General features: G+C 39.1%; 6 protein-coding genes across 9 annotated transcripts; 2 read left to right on the forward strand and 4 right to left on the reverse strand.

Moving 5' to 3' along the window:
• Positions 1-40: 40 nt before the first annotated feature.
• On the forward strand, positions 41-3,612 carry LOC9323737 (tetratricopeptide repeat protein 33). Its single transcript, XM_002887627.2, has 5 exons — positions 41-322; positions 1,055-1,193; positions 1,308-1,339; positions 1,465-1,551; positions 1,648-3,612. The coding sequence occupies exons 1-5, from the start codon at positions 74-76 to the stop codon at positions 1,783-1,785; spliced, it is 645 nt and encodes a 214-aa protein (XP_002887673.1). The 5' UTR covers positions 41-73; the 3' UTR covers positions 1,786-3,612.
• LOC9323738 (probable acyl-activating enzyme 4) lies at positions 1,870-3,506 on the reverse strand. Its single transcript, XM_021034858.1, is given in 2 exon segments — positions 1,870-2,036; positions 2,039-3,506. Coding segments are annotated over 2 exon segments (1,635 nt in total).
• Positions 3,613-4,165: 553 nt separating the features above from the next.
• On the reverse strand, positions 4,166-7,383 carry LOC110230772 (PHD finger protein EHD3). Of its 2 annotated transcripts, none has more exons than XM_021034604.1 (5): positions 7,230-7,383; positions 6,611-6,903; positions 5,695-6,006; positions 5,388-5,477; positions 4,166-5,293 (listed from the first exon to the last, which is right to left on the reverse strand). In XM_021034604.1, the coding sequence occupies exons 2-5, from the start codon at positions 6,842-6,844 to the stop codon at positions 4,382-4,384; spliced, it is 1,548 nt and encodes a 515-aa protein (XP_020890263.1). In that variant the 5' UTR covers positions 6,845-6,903; positions 7,230-7,383; the 3' UTR covers positions 4,166-4,381. The 2 variants fall into 2 exon arrangements, with proteins under 2 accessions (XP_020890263.1, XP_020890262.1); XM_021034603.1 differs by having other exon boundaries at positions 6,611-6,906; positions 7,230-7,381.
• A 307-nt stretch (positions 7,384-7,690) lies between these two features.
• Positions 7,691-10,978, reverse strand: LOC9325195 (probable methyltransferase PMT10). Its single transcript, XM_021034602.1, has 9 exons — positions 9,987-10,978; positions 9,761-9,910; positions 9,394-9,664; positions 9,177-9,287; positions 8,928-9,087; positions 8,522-8,779; positions 8,322-8,444; positions 8,148-8,225; positions 7,691-8,047 (listed from the first exon to the last, which is right to left on the reverse strand). Exons 1-9 carry the CDS (start codon positions 10,602-10,604, stop codon positions 7,849-7,851), a joined length of 1,968 nt encoding a protein of 655 aa, XP_020890261.1. The 5' UTR covers positions 10,605-10,978; the 3' UTR covers positions 7,691-7,848.
• A 1,164-nt stretch (positions 10,979-12,142) lies between these two features.
• Positions 12,143-16,033, forward strand: LOC9325196. 2 transcript variants are annotated; one of them, XM_021034092.1, is made up of 5 exons: positions 12,143-12,366; positions 12,532-14,633; positions 14,726-14,951; positions 15,378-15,460; positions 15,643-16,033. In XM_021034092.1, exons 2-5 carry the CDS (start codon positions 12,576-12,578, stop codon positions 15,745-15,747), a joined length of 2,472 nt encoding a protein of 823 aa, XP_020889751.1. In that variant the 5' UTR covers positions 12,143-12,366; positions 12,532-12,575; the 3' UTR covers positions 15,748-16,033. The 2 variants fall into 2 exon arrangements, with proteins under 2 accessions (XP_020889751.1, XP_002887674.1); XM_002887628.2 differs by lacking the exon at positions 12,143-12,366 and having other exon boundaries at positions 12,374-14,633.
• Positions 16,001-21,569, reverse strand: LOC9323739 (uncharacterized protein At1g21580). 2 transcript variants are annotated; one of them, XM_021034091.1, is made up of 9 exons: positions 20,575-21,569; positions 18,695-20,496; positions 18,188-18,577; positions 17,817-17,961; positions 17,480-17,728; positions 17,128-17,398; positions 17,001-17,043; positions 16,837-16,940; positions 16,001-16,555 (listed from the first exon to the last, which is right to left on the reverse strand). In XM_021034091.1, the coding sequence occupies exons 2-9, from the start codon at positions 19,815-19,817 to the stop codon at positions 16,163-16,165; spliced, it is 2,718 nt and encodes a 905-aa protein (XP_020889750.1). In that variant the 5' UTR covers positions 19,818-20,496; positions 20,575-21,569; the 3' UTR covers positions 16,001-16,162. The 2 variants fall into 2 exon arrangements, with proteins under 2 accessions (XP_020889750.1, XP_020889748.1); XM_021034089.1 differs by having other exon boundaries at positions 18,695-21,569.
• Between the last annotated feature and the right edge of the window lie 1,127 nt (positions 21,570-22,696).

Genomic DNA, 22,696 nt, shown 5'->3' on the forward strand with positions numbered 1-22,696 from the left:
CTAATTGAGAGAGCCGCTTAAATAAAAATAGTTGTTGATGATCGAGCGAAGAAGAGAGTGAGTATAAAAAAAGATGAAGCTAACGTGGAACAAGAACCCTAAGAAACGATCTCGCGTAGCTCTATCGAATTTCCCGGATCTTCCTTTCGAGAAGGATGATGCTCCAGAGTCCCAATCTCATCGTCAGTTTCGTGAAGATGATATTGGTCGTAGACAAATTACCGATCAATTGGACTCGTCGGATCATCCTCGTGAGAAATTCGATCTCGAAGCTAAGGATCTGGCAGAGTCCATAAGAGCCCAAGGAGATAAACTCGCTGAGGTAAACCAGCTGTATATAAAATTTGGGTACTTCAATTTCAGCAATTTGCTGTTTTGGTTCAGAACTGGCAAAGTCTTTGTATACTTTGATTCTCGTCGTAGATGAGTTTGAGTTGCATAGTGGCAGTCTTCTTTTGTTTTTATTTCACCATGATCCTTGGCCTATTGAACCTCTGTTTTAACTGCTTTTGAAAAGTTTTCCTTTTTAGAAATCTTCTTGTCTCTTTCTCCAACAACATCCCGTTAGTTCTTGGAAGAAATTAAGACTGACTTCCAAAAACCCTTTTAAAACAGAGTTCCGTAGACCACGGATTGCAAAAGAGACTATGCCACTGAAAACTTTATCAAAGAATAGGAAGAAAGATAAAAAGTTAACGAGAAAGCTTTAGTTGAGCCGCAGAGTACACCCAAAGGAATGACATTTATCTGGAAAATATGAGAGAAACAACAATATTGTCGAAAATGTTACTCTCTTGTTAGTTGAGAATGGAATGAAGTTCAAAGGAATACACATGAAAAGAGTCAGATTTTGTTTGTGTGTTTTAAACTTCGCCAAGTTTGTATCTTCCAGAAGAGTTGAGACATTTTCTATACAACATGTTAGCATTTGAAAGGCCTCAGGTTTCATCTTTCTTGACATTTCTTGTAATGGTGTATCTTTGTTTATGGAGCTACTTCAGTTGCAAATTTCTCTAGTTGATCTTGTTTTCGCATCGTGATCTTGCTATTGAAGGAAGGTAAATACCAGGAGGCTCTGGGGAAATGGGAAGCTGCTCTTAATCTTGTTCCCGAAGATGCAGTCCTGCATGAACAGAAAGCACAAGTGTTACTTGAGCTTGGTGATGCATGGAAAGCTCTCAAGGCTGCAACACGTAATGCATGAAGCCTTTCTGTTTTGTTATTTTTATATGTATGTACAATTTAGAGTACTATTAATGTTCTTCAAGAACCCTCTTAACATTTCCTATGGTTTTCATTCATCCCAGGAGCTACTGAGATAGATCCATCGTGGGCTGAGGTACTCATGCAATGTTTCTTTATAAGTTTCTGATTCTGCATAGATATACGGATGTTGAAAGCTTTAGTATAGCAATCTAATTCCTTATTTGTATGGCTAAACTTTTTCAAATCTGTTTTTCTTAGGCATGGACTACTCTTGGAAGAGCACAACTAAATTTTGGTGAACCGGACAGTGCTATCAGGAGTTTTGAAAGTGCATTATCGATCAATGTGAGTTCCACAACAAATTAAAATCAAGTCATATTATTATGAATAATATGACTTGATTCCATAGAGATCTTAATTCGTGTTATTACCATTACATAGGGGGATTCCAGAGAGGCGAACGACGATCTAAAAACTGCAAAACAACTAATAAAGAAGAGAGAACAGCTTCAGACATCAGGACAGGACACCGAGACTAAACGTTTTGTGGTCGGTGACAAGAACATAGAGCCAAACTAATGAACCAGAGACTTGTACTTAGGTATAGAGAAGAACTTCGTAGAGTACAATATAATAATAACAACAAAGCAAGATCCTTCTTCATCAAGGCAAGGACTTAGCAATTTGTCTGAGAAGAAACTTTTGAATCTTTCCAGTAGAAGTCTTTGGAAGCTCTTCCAGGAAAACCACATTCCTTGGAACCATATACTTTGGCAGCTTGGTTTTACAAAACTCCCTTATCTCTCTTTCAGTCACAGACCCGCATGATACTTCAAGCTGACAAATGCACATGGAGTTTCTCCCCACATCTTGTCTGGCTTAGCCACCACAGCTGCTTCCTTAATTGCGGGGTTTGTGTACAGAACTGCCTCGAGTTCCATGCTGCTGATGTTCTCTCCTCCGCAAATGACCACATCCTTTGATCTGTCTTTGACTTCCAAGTAACCATCTGGGTGCATTACACCAATGTCTCCGGTGTAGAACCATCGGTCTTCTCTCATACTTGCCGCGGTGCCTTCTGGGTCTTTGTAATAACCCAGCATGACCGAACCGCCTTTGAAGACGATCTCTCCAACAGTTGCTCCATCATGCTTCACGCCCTTCCCGGATAATGGGTCTCTAACATCGACTTCCGCGAATACCGCAGTTTTAATTCCTTGCCTTGATTTCAGTTTTGCTCTTGCGTCTGGTTCTAGACGATCCCACTCAGGCTTCCATGCGCACGAGACAACCAGGCCGCCGGTTTCTGTCATCCCGTAACCGTGACCCACGTCGAAACCGAGTGCCTTAGCCTTGGAGATGACTGTAGCTGGTGGTGGAGCTCCAGCTGTCATAACCTTAACTGGGCTCTGAAGCGGTTTCTGGCCTGGGTAATTGGTCAACATGTTGAGAACCATTGGTGCAGCGCACATGTGGGTCACTTGATACTTGTCGATCAAGTTGAATATAGTCGGTGCGTCAACTCTTGTGACACAGATGTTTGTGGCCCCCACAGCTGCTGTGGCCCACGTGTAGCTCCACCCATTGGCGTGGAACATCGGTAGGGTCCACAGGTATACCGGACAGTTAGGCAAAGACCAGTCTAGCAAAGAGTTAATAGTGCTCATGAAAACTGACCTGTGGCTATGCACCACTCCCTTTGGAGACGACGTAGTTCCTGAGGTGTAGTTAAGCACCATTGGAACCCACTCGCTTTTCGGACGAACCCACTTGAAACATGGGTCTCCTCTCTCCATCACCCCTTCGTATGTGTCAAGAAAATCCATGTCAGCCGATGTAGATGATGGCGTGTCATTTCTGTCGTTGAGGATGATGAGGCGAGGCCTCTCATTCTTGGGCAAGAACGAGACAGCTTCGAGGACTAAAGATCTTGAGTGATGGTCAACAAACATGAGCTTGGATTCACTGTGACGCAAAAGGACGGAAAGTGCGTGAGCGTCTAAACGCGGGTTGATGTTGTTGAGGACTGCGCCTGACATTGGAACCGCGAACTGAAGCTCGTAAACAGATGGAACGTTGGGACCAATAACAGAGACAACTTGGCCACGGTTGATACCGAGGGAAGAGGAAGAGAGAGTTGAAGCGATGCGGAGACATCGAGAATGAGTTTCAGACCAAGTATGGACGGTGGTTGTGTGGAGGAGGGAAGGAGAGCCTCCGAAGACGGAGGCGGCTCGTTCTAAGAAGCCGAGAACAGTGAGAGGACATGAGTTTGAAGCGTGTGGGAGTAAAAGTTCCATTGTCGAATGTGTTGATTTTCTATTTTGTAAGATTTTCTACTTTTGATGGGATTGGTGAAATGAATATTATATACATATATCCCGATATGGTTAGGTAGAACAGAAATCATTATATTGAAATATTATATTTTGAGCTTAGCTTATTAAAAGGGAAAAAAAACAAAGAGAACGAGATTGTGTTACTCGAATTGGAGGCTTTAATATATGAGCAAAGATCGTATAAGACAGGACGTTTGATTCGAGCTACTCATACTTAATTGCTACATACATTTCAATGATTCGAGCTACTCACATACCTTGAGAGTCTCTTTCAACGCAAATAGTTTAAACATCCTCAGAGAGAGTAGCTTTGGTCCATTACGTACCTTAAGTGGAGTATGGTGAGGCCATATTTAATTTCGTGGAATTATTGCACGATTTAGTCAATGCTACACCTAATCTCTTATACGCATTTGTACAATAATAGAGAGAATTTCAATAATTTCGGATGTTAGTCTCATCCTTCCAATGTCGATTAGGTACTATGAGCAACATGCATCTTTTGTAAAATCAAATTATTAATAATACTCCTAAATTATAAATAAAAATTATCTGATGATGAAGCATCATCTCTTTGGTCAAGAATGAGTTCACTATAATGTTGAACAGAGTGCAAAATCAGCAGATCAAAAGGCACTGTTGATTAAAAGAATTTACTCTTAGAAGGGTTTACCTTCAGAATCCTTTGTCTTGGTTTCAAAAGTTAGCAACCAAACGAACACAATTTGTGGAGAAGAATCAAATATTAAAGTGTTGAAAGTTAGGTAGATGAAAAAATAGACGATATCTTTTGAGACAAGAAACTGTATTGCTTGTTTGCTTATCAATCCAATCTTTCATTTGATGGATTGGAATGTCATCTGTTCTTCATCTTTCAGTGTGTCAGCTGCGTTTAGAAGCATGTCCATTCCTCCTACGCTTTTATCCAATTCTCCATTGTCTTTCCTTCGCGGTTTGCCTTCGAGATTCCTGGGTTTTATTCCTTTCTGTTTCTGCAGCGTCTCCATCTTCTTCTCAAAAACCTTTCGTGCTTTGCGGACTTTAAGAATTGCAGCTTTACATGCTGTGCAAAACCATTCTCCATTTGGAACCGATTCACATGGAGGTCTCATGCAATAGATGTGATACGCATCATCACACCCATCACACAAGACGATTTTATCATCATCTTTGTCAGTTAGGCAGTTTCTGCATAAGCACGATGAGCAATACCAACGAACACCGTGTAATTTAATTTGCCTTGAAGTCAAGCACCTGATGTGGTAATACTTGTGTGGGCAAAAAGGGTGATCACATGTTATATACTTTCCGCCACTATCCACCTTTGTTCCACAGGTCCTACAGAGTTCAGAATCTCTATTCATCTCTACGTGGTGATTCATGTTACAGCTTGAATTCTCTTCAGATTCGTTCGACTCTTCTTTGCATTCTTGACTCGTACCAACAGATCTGTTTTCTGTCTCCATCATCCCTTGGGTTTTCATTCTTTCACACACTACACAATTCTCGTGAGGTGATCCGATTCCCTTAGATGTGCAGTCTAGACAATACCAACTGTGTGTTGGCATCCCTTTCCCACCAGGATGTGCACACGAGACATGGTACATATCTTCACAATGATCACATGCTAAACAGTCTCTTGCCTCTGCCTTCTCTCCACATAGCTTGCAAACGTCATAAACACTGTCATTTGTGATGTTCTCTGCATTAGGATGAGGCTTCGATTTCCCAGTGTAGAACTGCTTCAACTTTCAGAATTTGAAGAAAAGAAGATATTAGAGGATTTATGGATAAAGTTATAATAAGATAGCACCTCGAAGAAGATCATTGCCTGACACTCACCTGTTCCTTATAGGAGGTCCTTGAAAGCTCTAAGAGGCTATTAGCAAGAACAGCCATATCATTACCAACATCCTGTATTTTTTGCCAGACCTGAAATCAGTAGTTAGGTTTAGTTCTATGTCTACCTTCAATCTAATGCATAGTATGTACTGAAAACACAACCACATTCGTCAAGCTGAGAGTTTGAGTTCAGCTTCCGAACCACAGCATCAGACTATATTTTTCACAATGAGAAGGATAAGAATGACATGATAATCTGTTATCATGCATATTTATCTTCAGACTAAGCATAGTTTCCACTAATTACCTCTTGGAGATCCGTTGAAAAGAGCAGAGGTGAACCTTCATAAACACCCTCTTTCATCCTGGTGTCTATCAGAGTTCTGCAAGTAAGGTCTTCAATCTTGGCCCCTTGAAGATTTTCGGAAAGTAACTTATTTAGGGATGCAAACTCCTTTGAAGCTAAAACATGAGACAGAACATGCTGGCAACCGGCTGTCACGGTCTCATGCTTGGATTCACTTGATGATTTATTTGGATTGGAAAGCTTCGGGAGTTCACCAGTAAGATGGGTTCCTATGCTGAACTTTTGATTATATAGTTCACAAGAGACAGACTCCTGTGCAAAAGAAATTTAATGAGAAATTTAATCCAAAATAAGAAAGAGCTAAAATGTTTTAGGAGCATATTTCAAGAATAATAAATCATGGCTACAGGAGCTGATCACACAAATATAATAAGAGACCAATTTCAAGAATGAATGCATTATTCAGCAAACGCTAGTCAGGTTTTCAATAAGCAACGTGTTAACAGCCAGCATTAATGGGATTATCTACTATTTGCAAAGCATTTCCTGAAACATAGCGAACAACACGAAGGGAATAGACAGATAATCGCAAAATTATTCCTTGAATGGCCATACGAATATAAGTAGAAATGACCCTTATCTTTAGCTCCCTCATCAACATGCTGAGTAATTGAGGCCAATATTCACTATAGAAGCAAGCAACTACCCAACCATCACTAGATTGAAAGAGATCCTAATATACATTCCTTTGCCAAGACTCCTATTTTACAACACAGCTGAAAGATTAAACCAAATTCACAGAACATACAACAATTGAGGTGCACGGAAGTTGCAAAATGCTAGCAACTACATATACTCCAGCAGTTTAAAATCAATCACAATCAAAGGTATCATAATAGAAAAGGCATGAAAGTACCCGGCTTCCTGAGTGACTAACACCTTCCGTGGAAATTCTATCAGAACAAGATCTCCCAAGTTTTCTCCGCTTATATGTTTGTATCTTCTTACTATCTCTGGAACTAGGATTGGCAGAATTAGCCATAGCACCACCTCCAGCACTCCAATGATTCAATGCTTCACTTTCCACCAAACGATTTCGCTGATTATACTCTGTACCTTCACCATTGTTTGTAGCCTCCTCCATGAACATCTAAAACGAAGGATTTGATCCTCACACTCTGGAGCCTAGGGTTTCACCCTTCTTCCATCCTACTATAGAGAAAACAGACAAAGGACACTTGAATCCTTACATAACCACAAACGAAATCTCATACGCAAATGTTGTCCATTGGTAAAATGCCTTGGATTAATCACCAAATAAACCATCTAGAAATAAGAAAGACAAAAAGCGATGAAATTGAAGGCTATTCTACCATAATTTTCCCAGAAAACAACGAATTTCAAGACACAGAAACTTCAATGGAGCTTTATCTAAACACTACAAAAGTTGGAACGAAGCTAAAATCCAAAATCAAAGCTCTAGCGACAAGCGAGCGAGAAAACGACAAGAGGAAAAAAAGAGAGTAAAACCGTACCAGAGTGAAGAAATCTGCGTCCAGAAACGACGAAGAGCAAACCCTAGATATTTGAGAAGAGGATTGATTTACCGGTCTCGGAGATTTAGACTCGCCGGTGGTTCTGCAAATCCCGGCTTCTCTCTTATCTTTGAATCATTTTTAAACTTCCGCGTCCCTTAACCGGTATAATTTTTTCAACTTGGATCTGACACCGGTCAAAACCGGTAATCAGTGACGTGAAACTGACACGTGGCAGTAATAAAACCGCGCCGGAGGTTCACGGTAACGGAGAGCAGACTAACAGATTCGTGATGTGCACGTGCTTTTAGTTATTATTCTCTGCGGCTTTTAGAAAAGAATCAAAGATCGATCAACGAGTCTGTACTGTCGGATCTCAACTTAGCAATCCAACGGTTATAACTAAAAGACACCTTTTTCTCTGTTTCTTTGTCTGAGAAAATGAATCTTTTTGTTACCCATGTGTTAAAGTGGCTCAAGTGTATTAACACTCTTCATTCTACAACAATCAAATCAACAAACAAATAAACAACATACAATTATCAATTTATCACTCAGAACTGTCGCTTTGAGCAGACTTATCATCACATTCGATTTCGTATCTTTTCTTTTTCGTTTCTCATATCCTTTTATCGCAGATGAGAATCCTAACGCTTGCGTGGGGTCCTTCCCCGGTATCATGAACACCCGCAGTCCAACCGATGGCTTTAGCCACTTGTTGAAGTTGGTCCATCAAAGACAGTGAATCCCTTATGTAAACCCGTCCTCCCGGTCTCAACATCCGGTCCATCTCCAGCATAATGTTTGTTATGTTGCACCTATGCTCCACATGGAACCCAATTCATTACCCCAATCAAGTTCCTGACCTTTATATTTGGATTCAGCATTAGAAAAAATACCAAGTTTAAATCTTTTTACCTCTTCTTCTCAACAGAGAAGAGAAATGCAGCATGTATCAGATCATAGGTTCTTGGGTATGTGTCAAATGGCTCACACCTAGAGAAAGCAAGTGCAAAAAGCTTTAGATGTGATCTTGTGTAAGTTATGTGGGATTAGAAGCAAAAGAGCAGAAGGTTATATATCGGTCTGTACCAGTCATGCATAGCCCCTACAAGTCCACGGTCATATATAACTGGCAAGGTGTTGAATCTGCTAACGGGAACAATGTTCATAACCCAACAATCAAGCCCGAGATCGTTTAATGCTGCTGCAAACCTACCAACATCAAGTAATACTAAATCAATTAAACTTCGGTAAGACGGAAACGATAAAAAGGTGAGATTGATAGTTACCCTCCAAAACCAGCTTTCATGTCCAGAACATTCCTAAGCTTGAACTCTTTCCAGCGGAAAACCCGCACGTAACTCTCTACTACTTCTAACCAAAATCTTGACTCTGCCTTCATAATTTCCTTTCGGGAAATGTAGGCATCCATTTGAATGCTCTGTAGCCTCTCTGGCGGATCATGAAGACGTGCAGGCCATGTGGAGACATTAGCCCCATAGCCATTATCAGGTAATCGGGTGATGCACGGTTTCATATCTACATACCTGGAACAGAAAACCATAACCACAAAGTTAAGAATTTCAGAAAGTTTTAATTGAAAAGCTGAGAATTTGGTGGTTCTACCATAGAATGTCTATGCAAGAAGGCTCAAAACTATTAAAATGAAATTAGACTTTAAGATGCATATATTACCAAACATCGTCAGGATCATCATCAGGTCTGCACAAATGAGGCTTTGTTCCAGCTTCACGACTGACATAGCAGCTGTTGTTTAGAGGCTTCCTCCACACAGCAATATATCCCTCTTTCTTGATAAGCTCCCAACAGATTCGATTCGTAAGGTCTAACATTTCTGAAAAAGATAATCATAGAACAGAAGCAACATCCATTTTTAGTTAAATTCCATAGCAGACAAATTATTTAGTCGAATAAGTTACGGACCTTTCCACTGCTCTTGCAAGTTATCCTCATGTTTGTAAACGGGTTGTGCAGCCCAAACAAAGTAGCCTCCTGCTCTAAGCATTCTATTAACTTCAAGAAGAAGTATCCCATCTGTGTAATTCAGCCAATAAAAAGCTTTAGTCACACTTACTATGGTAAATCTCAAATAACATTACAGGAGAAGTAAAAAGCCAATAATGAAAGAAGAGAAATCAACCATCGCGGGTCCAATTAATTCTGCATCTGGAACAATGAATAATCTCAAAAGACTGGCTTGGATACAACAACCTCCGTGTGGCAAAGACAGCAACCATCGCAGGGACACCACGCTCCAATGCAAACTGTATCTGATTCTCATGAACATCTTTTGGTGCTACAGACAAGGTTGTAGTGTTACGCTGCATCAAAAAGGCACCAAAGCTCGCCACACCACAGCCAATGTCCAAAGCAACACGAGTGCGTGTTCCAAATGTAATATCAGGAATCATCTGCAAATTTCAATCTAAGAGAATATAAGATTAACACAAAAAAAACAAATTAGCCAAAAACGAAAAAATACAAGATTAGAAAAACAAAAAACAAACCTTGGAGATCTGGTCTAAATACTGATCAGCTCCATGGATGAATTGAGTTCCACCTCCAGGGAAAACAAACTTATCTTTCTCTCTTCTAATCCAATTTTGACCTCCTTTATCTTCCACTAAACGTGTATGAGGCACATTATTGAACCATATCTACAAGCACAAATCAAGTTAGTGACTTTACATGAAGGGCTTAGATAAAGGTAAGGACTTGATCACACTATTTCACCTTGTCTCTGCTTTGTGGCCATGGGATTGGTTTCTTATAACCATCTGGAGGTGGAATCAAGCAATCTAAGCTCTGTTTAGGACAATGTCTCTCGTAATTCTCTCCTCGATCGGTATTGTTCAATCTCTTGATCTCTTCTTCGTTGTCTAAGCATGGAATGTAATCTATCTTCGTCTTGTCACATAATTTGAGTTTCTCAATTTGAAAACCGCTTTCCGGCGATTCTTTTTCCTCAACCGACGAATTTCCGGTGGCTGATTTAAGCTCGTCGACGGAATCCGGATCGAATCCGCCGACTTCGAACGAATCAGACATGGCACCATTCTCGTCGATGATTCCCGTTCTCACCACTGTCGGTGGCAGCGGAGGAGGGGATATCTTGAGACGCGGACGCGGTGGAGGAGATGGTGCTACCGCCGCGACGGATGTTATGTCGGTTTGGATAGCTTCGGTGACGTTTGAAGAAGAGGAAACCGGAAAACGAAGAGATGGATAAGAGAAGGAATCTGAGAAGTGATTGAAGAGAAAAATTGTTGAGATTGAGAGAAACGCAAACGCAATCAGTTTAACCAATCTCGGAGTTTTCACAACGTCTAATCCAACGTCGGAGAGTTTCATGGCGGTTAAAAACGCCGGCGATCTGATGATGGAGCAAATCAATAATTTTTACAACGGATCGAGCAAAACAGAGAGAGAAAGGTGATTCCTTTTTTTTTCAGAGAACCGGCGAGGAATTGATGAATCAGACGCCGGCGACGGTGGAGAGACGAGGAGAGTGGAGGTTGAGACACGTGGATGTGGTGGTGAGGAATTTGATGTGAGAGTGAAGGGACGACGAAACTCGACGAGTCGCATGAAGACAATGAAACAGAGGTAGAAGAAGAAAGTGTACAGATTAAGCAAAAAATAATCAAACGTATTATAAACCTAATCACTGCCTATAACTATCCAATTTTATATGATTTGCTTACATTCCCCTAATGGAAATAAATTACAGGTTTTGGTTAAGACAACACAAAAACTAGTGTCTTTTATTTTATTTTTAATACAAAAAGAAAAAAGAAATGTGTAGTATTTTAAAGAAAAATATTTGGGTGAACCATTATATTCATCTCTATTTTTTCTAACCAATCAGAATTTTCTGTCTCCTAACAAATTAAATTTTTTTAATAAATTATATATCGGCTTAGATTTAAAAGAGAAGGTTATAGTTTAAATTTTACAATTAAATGAGGTTTAATGTCATGTTTGAGTTTATAAAAAATAGTTAGAATTTAGATTTTATAATTAAACGAAGTTATATAATATGGATTTGGGTTTATAAATGATGGTTAGAGTTTATATTTTACAATTAAACGATGTAATATATCAGTTTGTTTTATAAAAGAAGATTAGGTTTAGATTTTACGACTAAATGATATTTTTTATATTTAGGTTTATAAAAGTGTTTAAGGTTTATATTTTATAACTAAATGTAGTTAAATGATTGTTTCATTTTTATAACAGAGTAATTAGATTTGATTTTACAATAAGTAACATATTCTGATTAGTTAAGAAAAAAAAAGAGAGGATGAATAAAAAAATCAAGAATTGACTTTACTTTTTTTTTTGTTGTTGTATGAAATTGACTTTAATTTAATCGTTAGAGAATGAGACTTGATGTTATTTAATGTGATGGTTGAGGATCTAAATTGATTGACAAGTTTGAGTTAGGTATTCTGTTGACTTGCTGACTTGAAGAGAGAGTATCGTATATCAACCGGACACATGCTCACGTGCTTTTAATTTACAGAGTGCATTCGTACCAATAAAATTAATCAATTCAATTTTTCTTTTAAAAATAATAGAAAAATATGATGCAATTAAGATATCGAAAATAAAAATTTATAAACAGAATTGTAGTTAAGAAAATGCTCTTAGATAGACATATTAATTCTGTTAGTTAATAGAGAAGATTTTCTAATTGTTAAAAACTCAATTCGTATGTCGCTTTAAGTCATCCAAACAGCTTGTTTGAGAGTTGTAATGTAGCCCTTAATTATCTCTAGTGGGCCTTTTGACTTCCTTAATTTCGGCCCATTTTTAATGCTTTGGAAGAGAGATTAGAGACTTAATAATCTTTGCTATTACATAAAAGAGCGCGTACATTAACGGTACGGAACACAACCTCTCGAGTCTCGTGTTCGAATCATGCCTTTATGGTTGCTTTACTACTTCTAGTGTGACTGGGAGACTTCGACGAGCTCTTACCGTCAAAAAAATTCTAGGGTTTTCTTCTGATCGGAAAATTTTCCCGAAAATCATTGTGAAATTGGGTTCATCTTCTCTGCTTAGAAGCTAGATTCTGGGTCTATAATTCGTTCTTTGCTTCAAATTTCAGGTAAGTAGCGAGACCAAAGATTTCAAATTTTAGTCTTCTTCTCTTTCCTCTACTTCTCTCGTTACTGAGTTTAGTGGGTGAATGTTTTGTACTGCTTGTGAGACTAGGTTTGATTGGTCTGGTCGCTGGTCATTTGTATTAGTTTCTCAAATGTTTTTGTTTCAGGATCGGATAGAGTTATATATATATATAGCCTGCTTAAGTTGAATATGACGAGGAAGTCGAAGAAGAAGTCTGCCTGGGCTAAGACAATTCTGACCAAGGAAATAATTGAGATCGAGTCTGATACAGACGACACAGATGAAGTTGGTGCTAGAAGAAAGTTGGATTTTTGTGGTGAAGAGAATGCCAAGTCTTCGCTGAACAAGGAAATCAAGACTGAGTCACACATAGATGAAGTTTGTGGTAGAATGCTGGATCTTTGCGCTGAAAGGAACGCTCTAAGGGATGATGCTTTAGCTAAGAACCCCAAGAAATCTGCTGTGGCTAAGAAGACCATTGTGGACAAGGAAATTATTGAGATTGATTCTGACACGGACACTGATGAACTTGGTGCTACAAAGTTGCCTTTTTGTGATGAAGAGAATGCATCATGGGATAATACTTTAGCTAAGAACCCGAACAAGTCTGCGGTGGCTAAGACCACTGTGAAGAAGGAAATAAAGACCGAGTCAAACATAGATGAAGTTTGTGGTAGAATGCTGCCTCTTGGTGAAGTGAATGCATCAGGGGATGGTTCTTTAGCTAAGAAGTCTGTGGTGGCTAAGACCATTGTGAAGAAGGAAATCATTGAGATTGAGTCAGACACAGACACAGATGAAGTTGCTGGTAGAATGCCGGCTCTTTTTCGTGCCGAGAATGCATCAGGGGATGATGTTTTAGCTAAGAACTCAAACATGTCTGCGGTGGCTGAGACAATTGTGAAGAAGGAAATAGTTGAGATTGAGTCTGCCACAGACACAGATGAAGTTGGTGGTAGAATGCTGGTTCTTTGTGGTGAAGTGAATGCATCAGGGGATGATGTTTTAGCTAAGAACTCGAAGAAGTCTGCGGTGGCTAAGTCAATTGTGAAGAAGGAAATAATTGAGATTGAGTCAGCCACAGACACAGACACAGACACAGACACAGATGAAGTTGATGGTAGAATGCTGGCTCTTTGTGGTAAAGTGAATGCATCAGGGGACGATCTTTTAGCTAAAGATGGCAAAAACAACATGCAGCTTGTTTGTGTTGATGATTGCGATTCCGGTTTGGTTCATGATTTGGAATATAAAAAGTACTTGGCACATTTTAGCGAAATCGGGAATCTATATTTGCTTGAGGACAATGTAAGGGATAGTTCGCCGGTGCGCATTATGCACAATGTCTCCTACGATTATGAAGAATCTGATAGGAGTAAAGGAAAAGCAGTAAAAACTGAGAAGAGTAAAGCAGGGAGAAAGGCAAAGTCTCCTACGATTTCCAGTGTATCCAAGAGGTTGAAGACTGAGAAGGGTAGAGTAGATCATAAGTCGACTTCGAGGACTGTCTTAAGGACCAAAGAAACCCAGCAAAAGAAAGGAGATGCTCGACGTGGAAGAAAGAGTTCTGTGGCCAAGAACTCTATCGAACTAAAGCCTAGAAGTTATGTCATAGACACAAAACAACAGAATGGAGATGCTCGACGTGGAAGGAAGATTTTTGTGTCCAAGAACACTATCAAATTAATGCCTGCAAGTTATGTCAGAGACTCCCAAGAAAAGAATGGAGATGTTCGACGTGGAAAGAAAATTTCTGTGGCCAGTAAAAACGTCAAATTAAAGCATACGAGAAATGATGAGTCTCAGACAATTTTCAGAGCTTCAAAGAGACTGAAGACTGAGATTGGGAGAGCAGATAATAACTCGATTTCAAAGACTATCCCAGTGTTGGTTAACACCAAAGATATCCAACGAAAGGAACGAGAGGCTTTGCGGTGTAGGAAGATTCCTGTGACCAAGCACAATAATGACTCGAAATATAGAGCTAATGTCAAAGAAAGCTTATTTCACAGTTGCAAACATGCCAAGCAGGAGAATAAAGAGAGCCTATCGTCAATGGATAAAACCTATTCATATTACGTAGCTTATCTAAGAGATTCCATTACCATCTTCAAATCGGATCGACAGGTGAAACCTATGAAAGATGAAGTGTGTTTGTCCGATCCTGATATTATTGCAATCAGTGATCACCCCTTTCCGGATGGAGGCAAATCGCCATTCGAGGCAACTAATGACGGCAAAGTGATAGTATGAATACCTCTATTCTCTCACTTGTCTTTTCTGATTCTTTCTAATTTTTCTATGTTGACATTTTTCATTTTGTTATAATGTTTTCCAAGGATCTTGAAGATGGTATTAAACCTGATGATATATTCAACTCTTGGTTTAGCAAGAAGCTAATGGAAATTCTCAGAAATCCCTATGATGAAAAGGAGTTCTTGAGACTCTATAATGAGGCATCACTCAAGAGACCGTTGACTAAGTCTAGGCAATTACGAGATGGAAGAGAGATTGAATATAATGATCAACACAAGTTGGCACTTTCATATCTCGAAAAGTATACAGGTACATTAATTGAAGCAACTTGGTAAATGTGTTCTTGTAGCGTGTAATGTGCTGAACTATCTTCTCAAAGATAAAACCGTTAACGTATAAATAAGTTTGTGCGCTATAGAAAAGGCTAGCTTGAGACTCAGTCAGCTAACTCTAAGTCTCTAGAGGAAAGCTTGTTGAAGGTGTTCTTACATTTATGCAAATCATACATCTTTAATTGAATATTCACATTTGTTGGGATCTGCTTATTAATATAATCTGAGTATTGCTAAAAATGATGTATTCCATTCATTCTTGGTGGAAAGCATCATCAATGGAATACATCATTTTTTACCTTTGCTTTGCTTTCCACTGAACATATAGTTTTACCTTTGCTTTCCACTGAACATTTACTCTGATTGCAAACATATTGAGTTTACTTTGGTTTTGATTCTGCAGATTTCAACAAGAAGTATCATCGTTATCAGAAGGATCTTCCTAGAGCTTTGAACCTGTTGCGCGGGTTTTTCTTTTATTTAGAGGTAGAGTTTTCTGTTACATGATTATTTTTCTTGCTACAACATGTGCAAATCGTCATGAGTGTGCATTCGTCTCGTGGAACACTCTTGTTACCATCAAACCTTGATTATCAATATAACAAAATGAATGTAAAAGTCGTTTGCGCCATGGATTAAATGTCTTTCGTGGTTTGCTTTTTCTGCAGAACATAGTTCTTGAAGGTGCATTCAAACCCTGGCTGCATGAAAAACGTTTGACAAATCTGTGTGTTGATGCTAGAGGGTGCAAAGATATGGTAGGCAACAAGTAAAGCGGCACCGCACTTCGCTTAAAGAACATCTCAAGTGAAACTCAAGAATCTACAATAAAGTCTTGGATGTGAAGCAAAACGAGAGATCCTACAAGATTTGTATTTGCTATCTCAAGGCTTCTTTAGGTTCATCACTTTATGGTAGTAGTAGTAGTTCTGTAGTTGTAATTTATGACTTCATGTTACGTGCTGCAGATCTTTGAAGTAATTGCAGCTCTTGATTTGTAAACTGTAGTATAGCTTGGAAGCGATCTTATTAGATATTGGCCAAAAAGCCAAGATTTCATTTGAGTCTTTTAACACAAAAATATCTACAAGACTACATCACTGTGTTTCGCCCCAGAAAGCAACTTGTATTATACTCTATACACACTGCATTAGAGAAACAGAACCTACCGGACTCAGCATAAGAACATTACCTTTGCATTAATCCCACTGGTCTGATTAGCTCGTCTATTGAATCATGCGCATTACTATCATCAGAGACTGATTCCTCAGTGCTTGAATCCATGCTTTCACTGGCATTGTGCTCATTAATATCAAGTCTAATAAAGTCAAGGGCTTCCCTTCCAAAAACTACACCGTCAGCAGCAACCTCATTGACAAACATTGGCTCAGACTCTGGAAGATGTTTGTGCGGGGAACCAAAGTAACGCCCACTGACATTTTTATGCCATGATTCACTTGCTCTTTTACTTTTCTTTCCTTTGCTTAGGTTTTTGGGATGGTGGAGTTTGCATTCAGACCCTTGAGGACAAGATCCTGTGGCTTCGAAAACTGGGCAGGTGTATGTGTGCTTCTTCCGACACTGACCATCATTATGTATACAATTCTCATCTTACATCAACATGTCATTAAGAGAGAATAAAAAAGGAACCAAAGCAATTGAGTGATGAGATAATACAACACAGAGAGTAATATATTCAGTGTATTCCTCATGGTATTAGCTTAGTTATTATGCTACAAAAGTAGTCATCAGAGAAATCATTTGGGATGATGAATCACTAAAAGACAGACTAGAGTTACGGAAAGGTGAAGATGAATGTCAATAAGGAACAGATGTGCCGACTATTTACGTCTAATCCTTACCTCATTTTCATCAGAACAGTAGCCCCTTAAAAACCCTTCACATATTGCAGCATTTTGATGAACATGCACATGCCTATATGGACATGGCTCGTTATTGCATAGTCCTGCGTTATAGATATTAGTATCTTTCCAAGCAAAAATGAAACTTCTTACAGCAATATTACCTTGCAGAAAATAATAACAATCAGGCATACTCTCTGGAACTACCTGTGGAGGAACAAGTTAACCAGTCAGAGATTTCTTGTGAAGGCGAAATATACTACCTCTGGGGCAATGATTTAGTTGTTGAACCTTATGAGTCAATTTGCACTCTGGATTGGCACACAATCCACTCAGGAATTTTGTGCAAACTGCAATTTTTGAAGGATTATGAACATATGGACATTTTCCATCATCTTTGTTGCATTTCCCAAATCTTGTGAAAAACTGGCAGTATTTCATCTTTTTAGCCACTCGCAACCGGACATTGATCAGGCTCCATCTGACCTTCTCATTTGTCAACACACAAGTTCGTTTCTTTGGATCTCTGGCAAGCTGATCACAATTTCTAATCCAAACAGATCTGCAAAACTTAGCTCAGATCTTCAGTTGAGGCTTAAATATGAGCAGTAAATGTATATAATGTGCATCAACCATAACATACTTATCATTTTTGATCACTAATCTCTTTGGATTAGATGATATCTTTGTATCCTTCATAGATTCAGAAGGGCAAGAGCGCGATGACTCAATATCTGACAGAAATTCAGGTTTCTTCGAGCCTCTCTCAATGGACTTGGACCACTTGAAGTGTGACCCACCAATACTTAACACTTTGGACTTTGTAAGCGAACACCCATTAGTTGATCTTGTGTAAATTGTATGTCTTTTTCTCATCATCCGCAATTTTCGACTGGAGATGGAATGTTCTGTCATCAAACTAGTGAACAGAGAAAAAGGGGGCAGATAAAAACATATGGTCACATATAAGGTAAGCATACCTGGCGATGGAAAAAGAACCATTTAGCAGAACCGAGGCTGGATTCATTAATCTTCTCCAGTAAGTCGATCTTTTCCAAGAAACTGGCTGCGGGACCATCTTCTGAAGGCTTATGTGAACTCTATTGGCCTTTCTTGATATTGGTTCTTTCAGCGTCCAGACCAAAGAAAAATTAAAATGATTAAAGGGTCTCACAATAGCTAAAACAGGAAACGAAGATCAATTACTCAATTTCTTGCATCTAGCTATGGAAGCAAAAACGTGAAGACCATAGATACAAATATATATATATATATATATATATATATATATATATATATATATATAATAGAAAGAAAACAACACAATCTACTGTGAATGCACCCAACATACCAAATTCAGAAAGCGCCAAGCTAGAGGATCTTTTTGACACCATCTTCGCAGCTGTCTGTGAATTTGAAGCTTCATCAGATAAAAATTTCTCCTGATTAGCAAGGCTCTCTGAATCTCTAACTAGTTGACTTTTACTTCTCCTGAAGTAGCTAACACAGGGAGGAATCCTGCTATTACTTGCACCATGCATATCTGAAGCTGTTACAAACTGATTTGCTTTCCTCTTTACATATAAAATTTTACTTGGATTTGAAGATTCCAACTTTGGCAGATTTGATGATCCGGGTAAACCATTGGCAGACGGATCCATGCCAGGAGATAATGCACATTTCCCTGAAGAAGTACTGTCTGAGGGAGGCATTGAGTGGCTTAGCAGAGGTTGTGTGTCTCCTGTTTTCACAAGAAAAGAAATATTGTCAGCTCAACCAACAAATTGCATGCTATTGTCTTCAAAAGTGGAACGATTCAATTGAAGAGCAGACGGAGGCAATCCAAGAGATATCTCACCTAGAGAACCAGGAGATGGTTTCCGAAGAAGACTATTTCCTTTACGTACATAAGTACTACTGCATTGGACAGTCACTTTGGGCTTGACAGCTACCAGAGGGGAGGCCGAAGTAGTGGACTTTCGATGCCATGTGTGATGATTAGTGACACTAATTGGAGGGCTTGCATCCTCCTTAATGTCATGTAGTGGATAACTTTTCTGAGCAACATGGATAAATTTATTTGCCCTCTTTTGTGTTTTCTCACTTATGGAGCTCAAAGTTGTCTCACTTTGGGAATCTGGAGGTGGTAGAGCGACTACATAATCATTGACATGGGAAACATTACATTTTTCATCTGTATATGAGTGTAACCTGGATAGAAGCACGTCTGAATTACTAGGACTCTCATTTCCAGAAACCTTTCCATCAAATGACAGTGCTTCACCAACATAGACGTCAGTATTAACAATATTTAATGAGACTTCTTGAGGGCCAATATCATATGGTATATCAGTGAGCTTCTCTACTGGTTCACCATCTGGCTTTTCAACTAAACCTCCATCTCCATACTTGTCCATAGGGAGTTCACATGATTCAGCATCTGAAGCAGGTGAAGTTTGACCAGAGCAAAGATAATGCCTTAGAGAGCTACCTGACTGGACTGTCTCATGGAAGGTAATGGTTTGCTCTTGTGAAGCATCTAAAAAAATCTCTTCTTTGTTACGTTCTTCACTATTGTTAGTTTTGTCAACCTTAGCAACAGCATGAGTTTCATTCTGTATCTTCCCAGTGAGTAGCCCTGGTAAACTGGATGAAGAACTCCATCGAAACATTGAATCCTTGATAATGGTAACAAAATCAGTCCCTAAAGTTCTACATTCCAAAGCTTCACCAGTAATCTTTACTTTCTCTTCTTGAATGTCTACATCCATGTTTTCAGCTCTTACCCTTTCCTCTTCTATAATCTCACAATGAGAACTACAATTCGCTTTGACTGACGATGCAGAATTTTGTATCTGCTCATTCACAGAAATAGAGGGAGAAAGATGACGCGTACTGCCAGAACTATCAGGCCCCAAACACATCCTCAAAGGATCAATTACCAGATCTTTATCCACAGAGGACATCCAGAAGGAGCCCATAACATCAGATGATCCTAAATGGTTATTAGCCAAGACCTTACATCCTGCCGAAAATGATTTGAGTTTCAAGGAGGGCACATTCCGAATCAGTAACCATTTCAGTGCCAGAACTGCTCATATATCCAATTGTAAAGCTATTTTCAACTTCTAATTCAGGCGAGTAATCACAAGTAGTAGTGGCCTTTTCCCTAAGTCCTCTATTAAAATGGAACTCACTTCCACCAACATTAGCATCTTTGCTAAGAGAAACATCTGACTCAAATAAACAAGCTTTCAGGCCTCCACAATCTATCTTAGAAGATTGATCCACCGATGGAATTTCTGCAGGATCATGAGAACTCAAACCCAGATCATGATCAGGTGCAAAACATACATCTTCCAAATACACGGCAGATGATAATCCTCTGTCAAAAATTGACACATCACTCCAACCTTCCTTATTCTTACAGATGCTGCGCAACAATACAGAAGTTCCCTCTACGGGCTGCACATTAGGTGATCCCTTTCCTGCAACATTCTTAGGAGATGAAGAGCTGCTAATTATACAAGTGTACTTACCTGCGTCAACAGTGCTATTAAGAGACGTAATTTCCATGGATTCTTTCCTGCTGACAGTCTCAACTGATAAATCAACCCCAATTTCACAGGCTTGACTTTGAGAAAAGTTTTTAGTTTCAGCCTGTGAAACAACAGTTCGATCAAAAGAATCAACCCCCGTAGTGATATTTGTCTCAACAGTAAAGCTGTTATCATTTACCTCCTCTATTTGTAAATCCCTTGATGATGGATCATCCATCTCTTTCTTAGGTATTTCGTCTTCACAAGGTTGGGGTTGCAAACTAGACACGGACTTACCAGAAAAAGGAACCCCTCCTTCAGACGTGACCTTCGAAAATTTAACTTTTCCAGCAGTACAACTAGTTTCCTTTTGGCCCACTCTTTGCTTCTTCACTGATGCATAATCAGAATGGTCTTTACCCCTAAACGAGTTAAACCTTTTCTCATTCTCTCTACCCTTAACCCATCTCTGGTTTACTGTTCCGTGTGTAATGGAACCACGATGCAATGTATCCTTATATCTATCATATCCATAACCAAAACTTGTTCCTGAACCTAAAGAAGTAGAATATCTATCAGAATCCGATTTAAACCGCCAACTATCTCGATAATTTTCCCCAAAGTCATTTATTGCGTATCCAAGACTGCAGAATCCATCCCTTGACCTAGAATAACCATCCAAATCACGAGTGTTGAAACAATCCCTAGTTCGATTCCCGTAGTAGTCTAATTGATAGTTACGTCCCATGTATCCAACCCAATCAGAATGGGCGGAATCCCTGGAGTACGTACACGAGAAATTACGAGACGAGTGCGAGAAATTCCCGGGAGGCTTATAACTAACATGAAGCGCCGGCGGTTGCGGTTGCGGCTGTGGTTGGGGTTGGGAGTAGTACGAAGGCGGCTGATTAACCGTATATTGCGGAGGAAAATCTTGGCGGTGCGTATAGTTGTGGTATTTGTGATGGTGACGATCGTAACCATTATTAAGGCTTTCAAAATGAAATTGGTGAGAAATATGCGGTGGCGGTGGAGGTAGCGGCGGAAAAGGAGCGGAAGGAGGTAGCCATTGGCCGTAGTTAGGGTTCTTGAGAGAAGAATCCATGGCTGATGATTTTTTTTAGCCGTTTCCTTCTTTGCTGACTTGAAAAACGCAGAGACGCGGCGGAAATTTTAATTACCAGAAAAAAAAAAAATCAGATTCCACCACGTGTATGGCTTTATTCGGCCCAATGGGCCTATTACAGATATGTGGACCTTTTATTGTGGACTTAATGGACCGGGGTAAACGGCCAAATCCCCCGAACTTAGAGGGTGTTATTGGTTTATTAATTTGTAAATCTATATAGAATTTGAAAATTTCTATTAATTATGAAATCAAGATATATGGATTTTGAAATAACATGTGTTTACCCATGGATTTGAATCCTTCTATTTTTCTCTTTCAATTCCATTCAATTCCATTTAAAACATAATTTGGATTCTCAAATCCAAAAACAAATGATTAAACGAATAACATATGATTTTAACTAGTATTTATAAATCATAGAACCAATAACACATGAATTTAATTAGGATTTTAAAATCAATGATTGAATAACAAATGATTTTTGTTTGAACTTCTAATTCCATATAAATCCATGAACCAATAACCCCTCCTTAGTTGTTTTATCGTATTTATACATAAAACTTTGACCCATACCTATAACTACATGTACTTAACTAAAATTTGAATTTACTACATGAACAATCGAAATCCGGTCAAAACCATCAAATCGACTAACACTGTTAGTGTTCCGTTAACTATATGTTGATTAGGACGCCACGTCAGAGCTGTAAACGACTACTAGTCGTTTTCTTGTAAAATTTTTTTTATAATTTGCACACAGTAAGGATCGTTCCCCCGTTGTCTAAGTTATTATTGCAATTATAAAACCAATTCAACTACAACGGCTTTTAGTAAAACACTAAACATATATATTTATATATACAAATAAACAACTTTTGGTGGTGAATGAGATCTACCTTCGGCAAGTTTAGCAACCTTACGCCAATAACCACCAGCTCGCCTGCGAGGTCAACCAATGGTCTCAACCACCGTACAACACGACTGATTTAATCGCCAAACTCCTAAACTTCTCCGCCACCAAAATCCATTCAATCAATAACCTCCCCATCGTCACCACCACAATCTGCACATGTGAAATAGTCGTGGTTCCGACCAATTGCTCTTGCTCCTCCTCCGACGAATTGCTCTTGCTCCTCCTCCGACGAATTTTACTAACTCACAACGCCACTTACAATCTTTCCGGTCATCAGAG

This window comes from Arabidopsis lyrata (genome assembly GCF_000004255.2).
Source record: "Arabidopsis lyrata subsp. lyrata unplaced genomic scaffold ARALYscaffold_2, whole genome shotgun sequence".
Lineage (NCBI taxonomy): Eukaryota > Viridiplantae > Streptophyta > Magnoliopsida > Brassicales > Brassicaceae > Arabidopsis > Arabidopsis lyrata.

Coding starts and splice junctions, on each gene's coding strand:
- LOC110230772 (XM_021034604.1), bottom strand. CDS start 6,844: ATGTTCATGGAGGAGGCTACAAACAATGGTGAAGGTACAGAGTATAAT. Junction 6,007..6,610: donor TTAGTCACTCAGGAAGCCGG/GTACTTTCATGC, acceptor TCTTTTGCACAG/GAGTCTGTCTCTTGTGAACT. Junction 5,294..5,387: donor GGACCTCCTATAAGGAACAG/GTGAGTGTCAGG, acceptor AAATTCTGAAAG/TTGAAGCAGTTCTACACTGG.
- LOC9325195 (XM_021034602.1), bottom strand. CDS start 10,604: ATGAAACTCTCCGACGTTGGATTAGACGTTGTGAAAACTCCGAGATTG. Junction 9,911..9,986: donor GGCCACAAAGCAGAGACAAG/GTGAAATAGTGT, acceptor TTGTGCTTGTAG/ATATGGTTCAATAATGTGCC. Junction 8,445..8,521: donor ATGAAAGCTGGTTTTGGAGG/GTAACTATCAAT, acceptor TGATGTTGGTAG/GTTTGCAGCAGCATTAAACG.
- LOC9325196 (XM_021034092.1), top strand. CDS start 12,576: ATGACGAGGAAGTCGAAGAAGAAGTCTGCCTGGGCTAAGACAATTCTG. Junction 14,634..14,725: donor CTAATGACGGCAAAGTGATA/GTATGAATACCT, acceptor ATGTTTTCCAAG/GATCTTGAAGATGGTATTAA. Junction 15,461..15,642: donor GGTTTTTCTTTTATTTAGAG/GTAGAGTTTTCT, acceptor CTTTTTCTGCAG/AACATAGTTCTTGAAGGTGC.
- LOC9323737 (XM_002887627.2), top strand. CDS start 74: ATGAAGCTAACGTGGAACAAGAACCCTAAGAAACGATCTCGCGTAGCT. Junction 1,340..1,464: donor TAGATCCATCGTGGGCTGAG/GTACTCATGCAA, acceptor TGTTTTTCTTAG/GCATGGACTACTCTTGGAAG. Junction 1,552..1,647: donor AAAGTGCATTATCGATCAAT/GTGAGTTCCACA, acceptor ACCATTACATAG/GGGGATTCCAGAGAGGCGAA.
- LOC9323739 (XM_021034091.1), bottom strand. CDS start 19,817: ATGGGCTCCTTCTGGATGTCCTCTGTGGATAAAGATCTGGTAATTGAT. Junction 17,729..17,816: donor GGTTCTTTTTCCATCGCCAG/GTATGCTTACCT, acceptor TTCCATCTCCAG/TCGAAAATTGCGGATGATGA. Junction 16,941..17,000: donor TTGTTATTATTTTCTGCAAG/GTAATATTGCTG, acceptor TCTATAACGCAG/GACTATGCAATAACGAGCCA.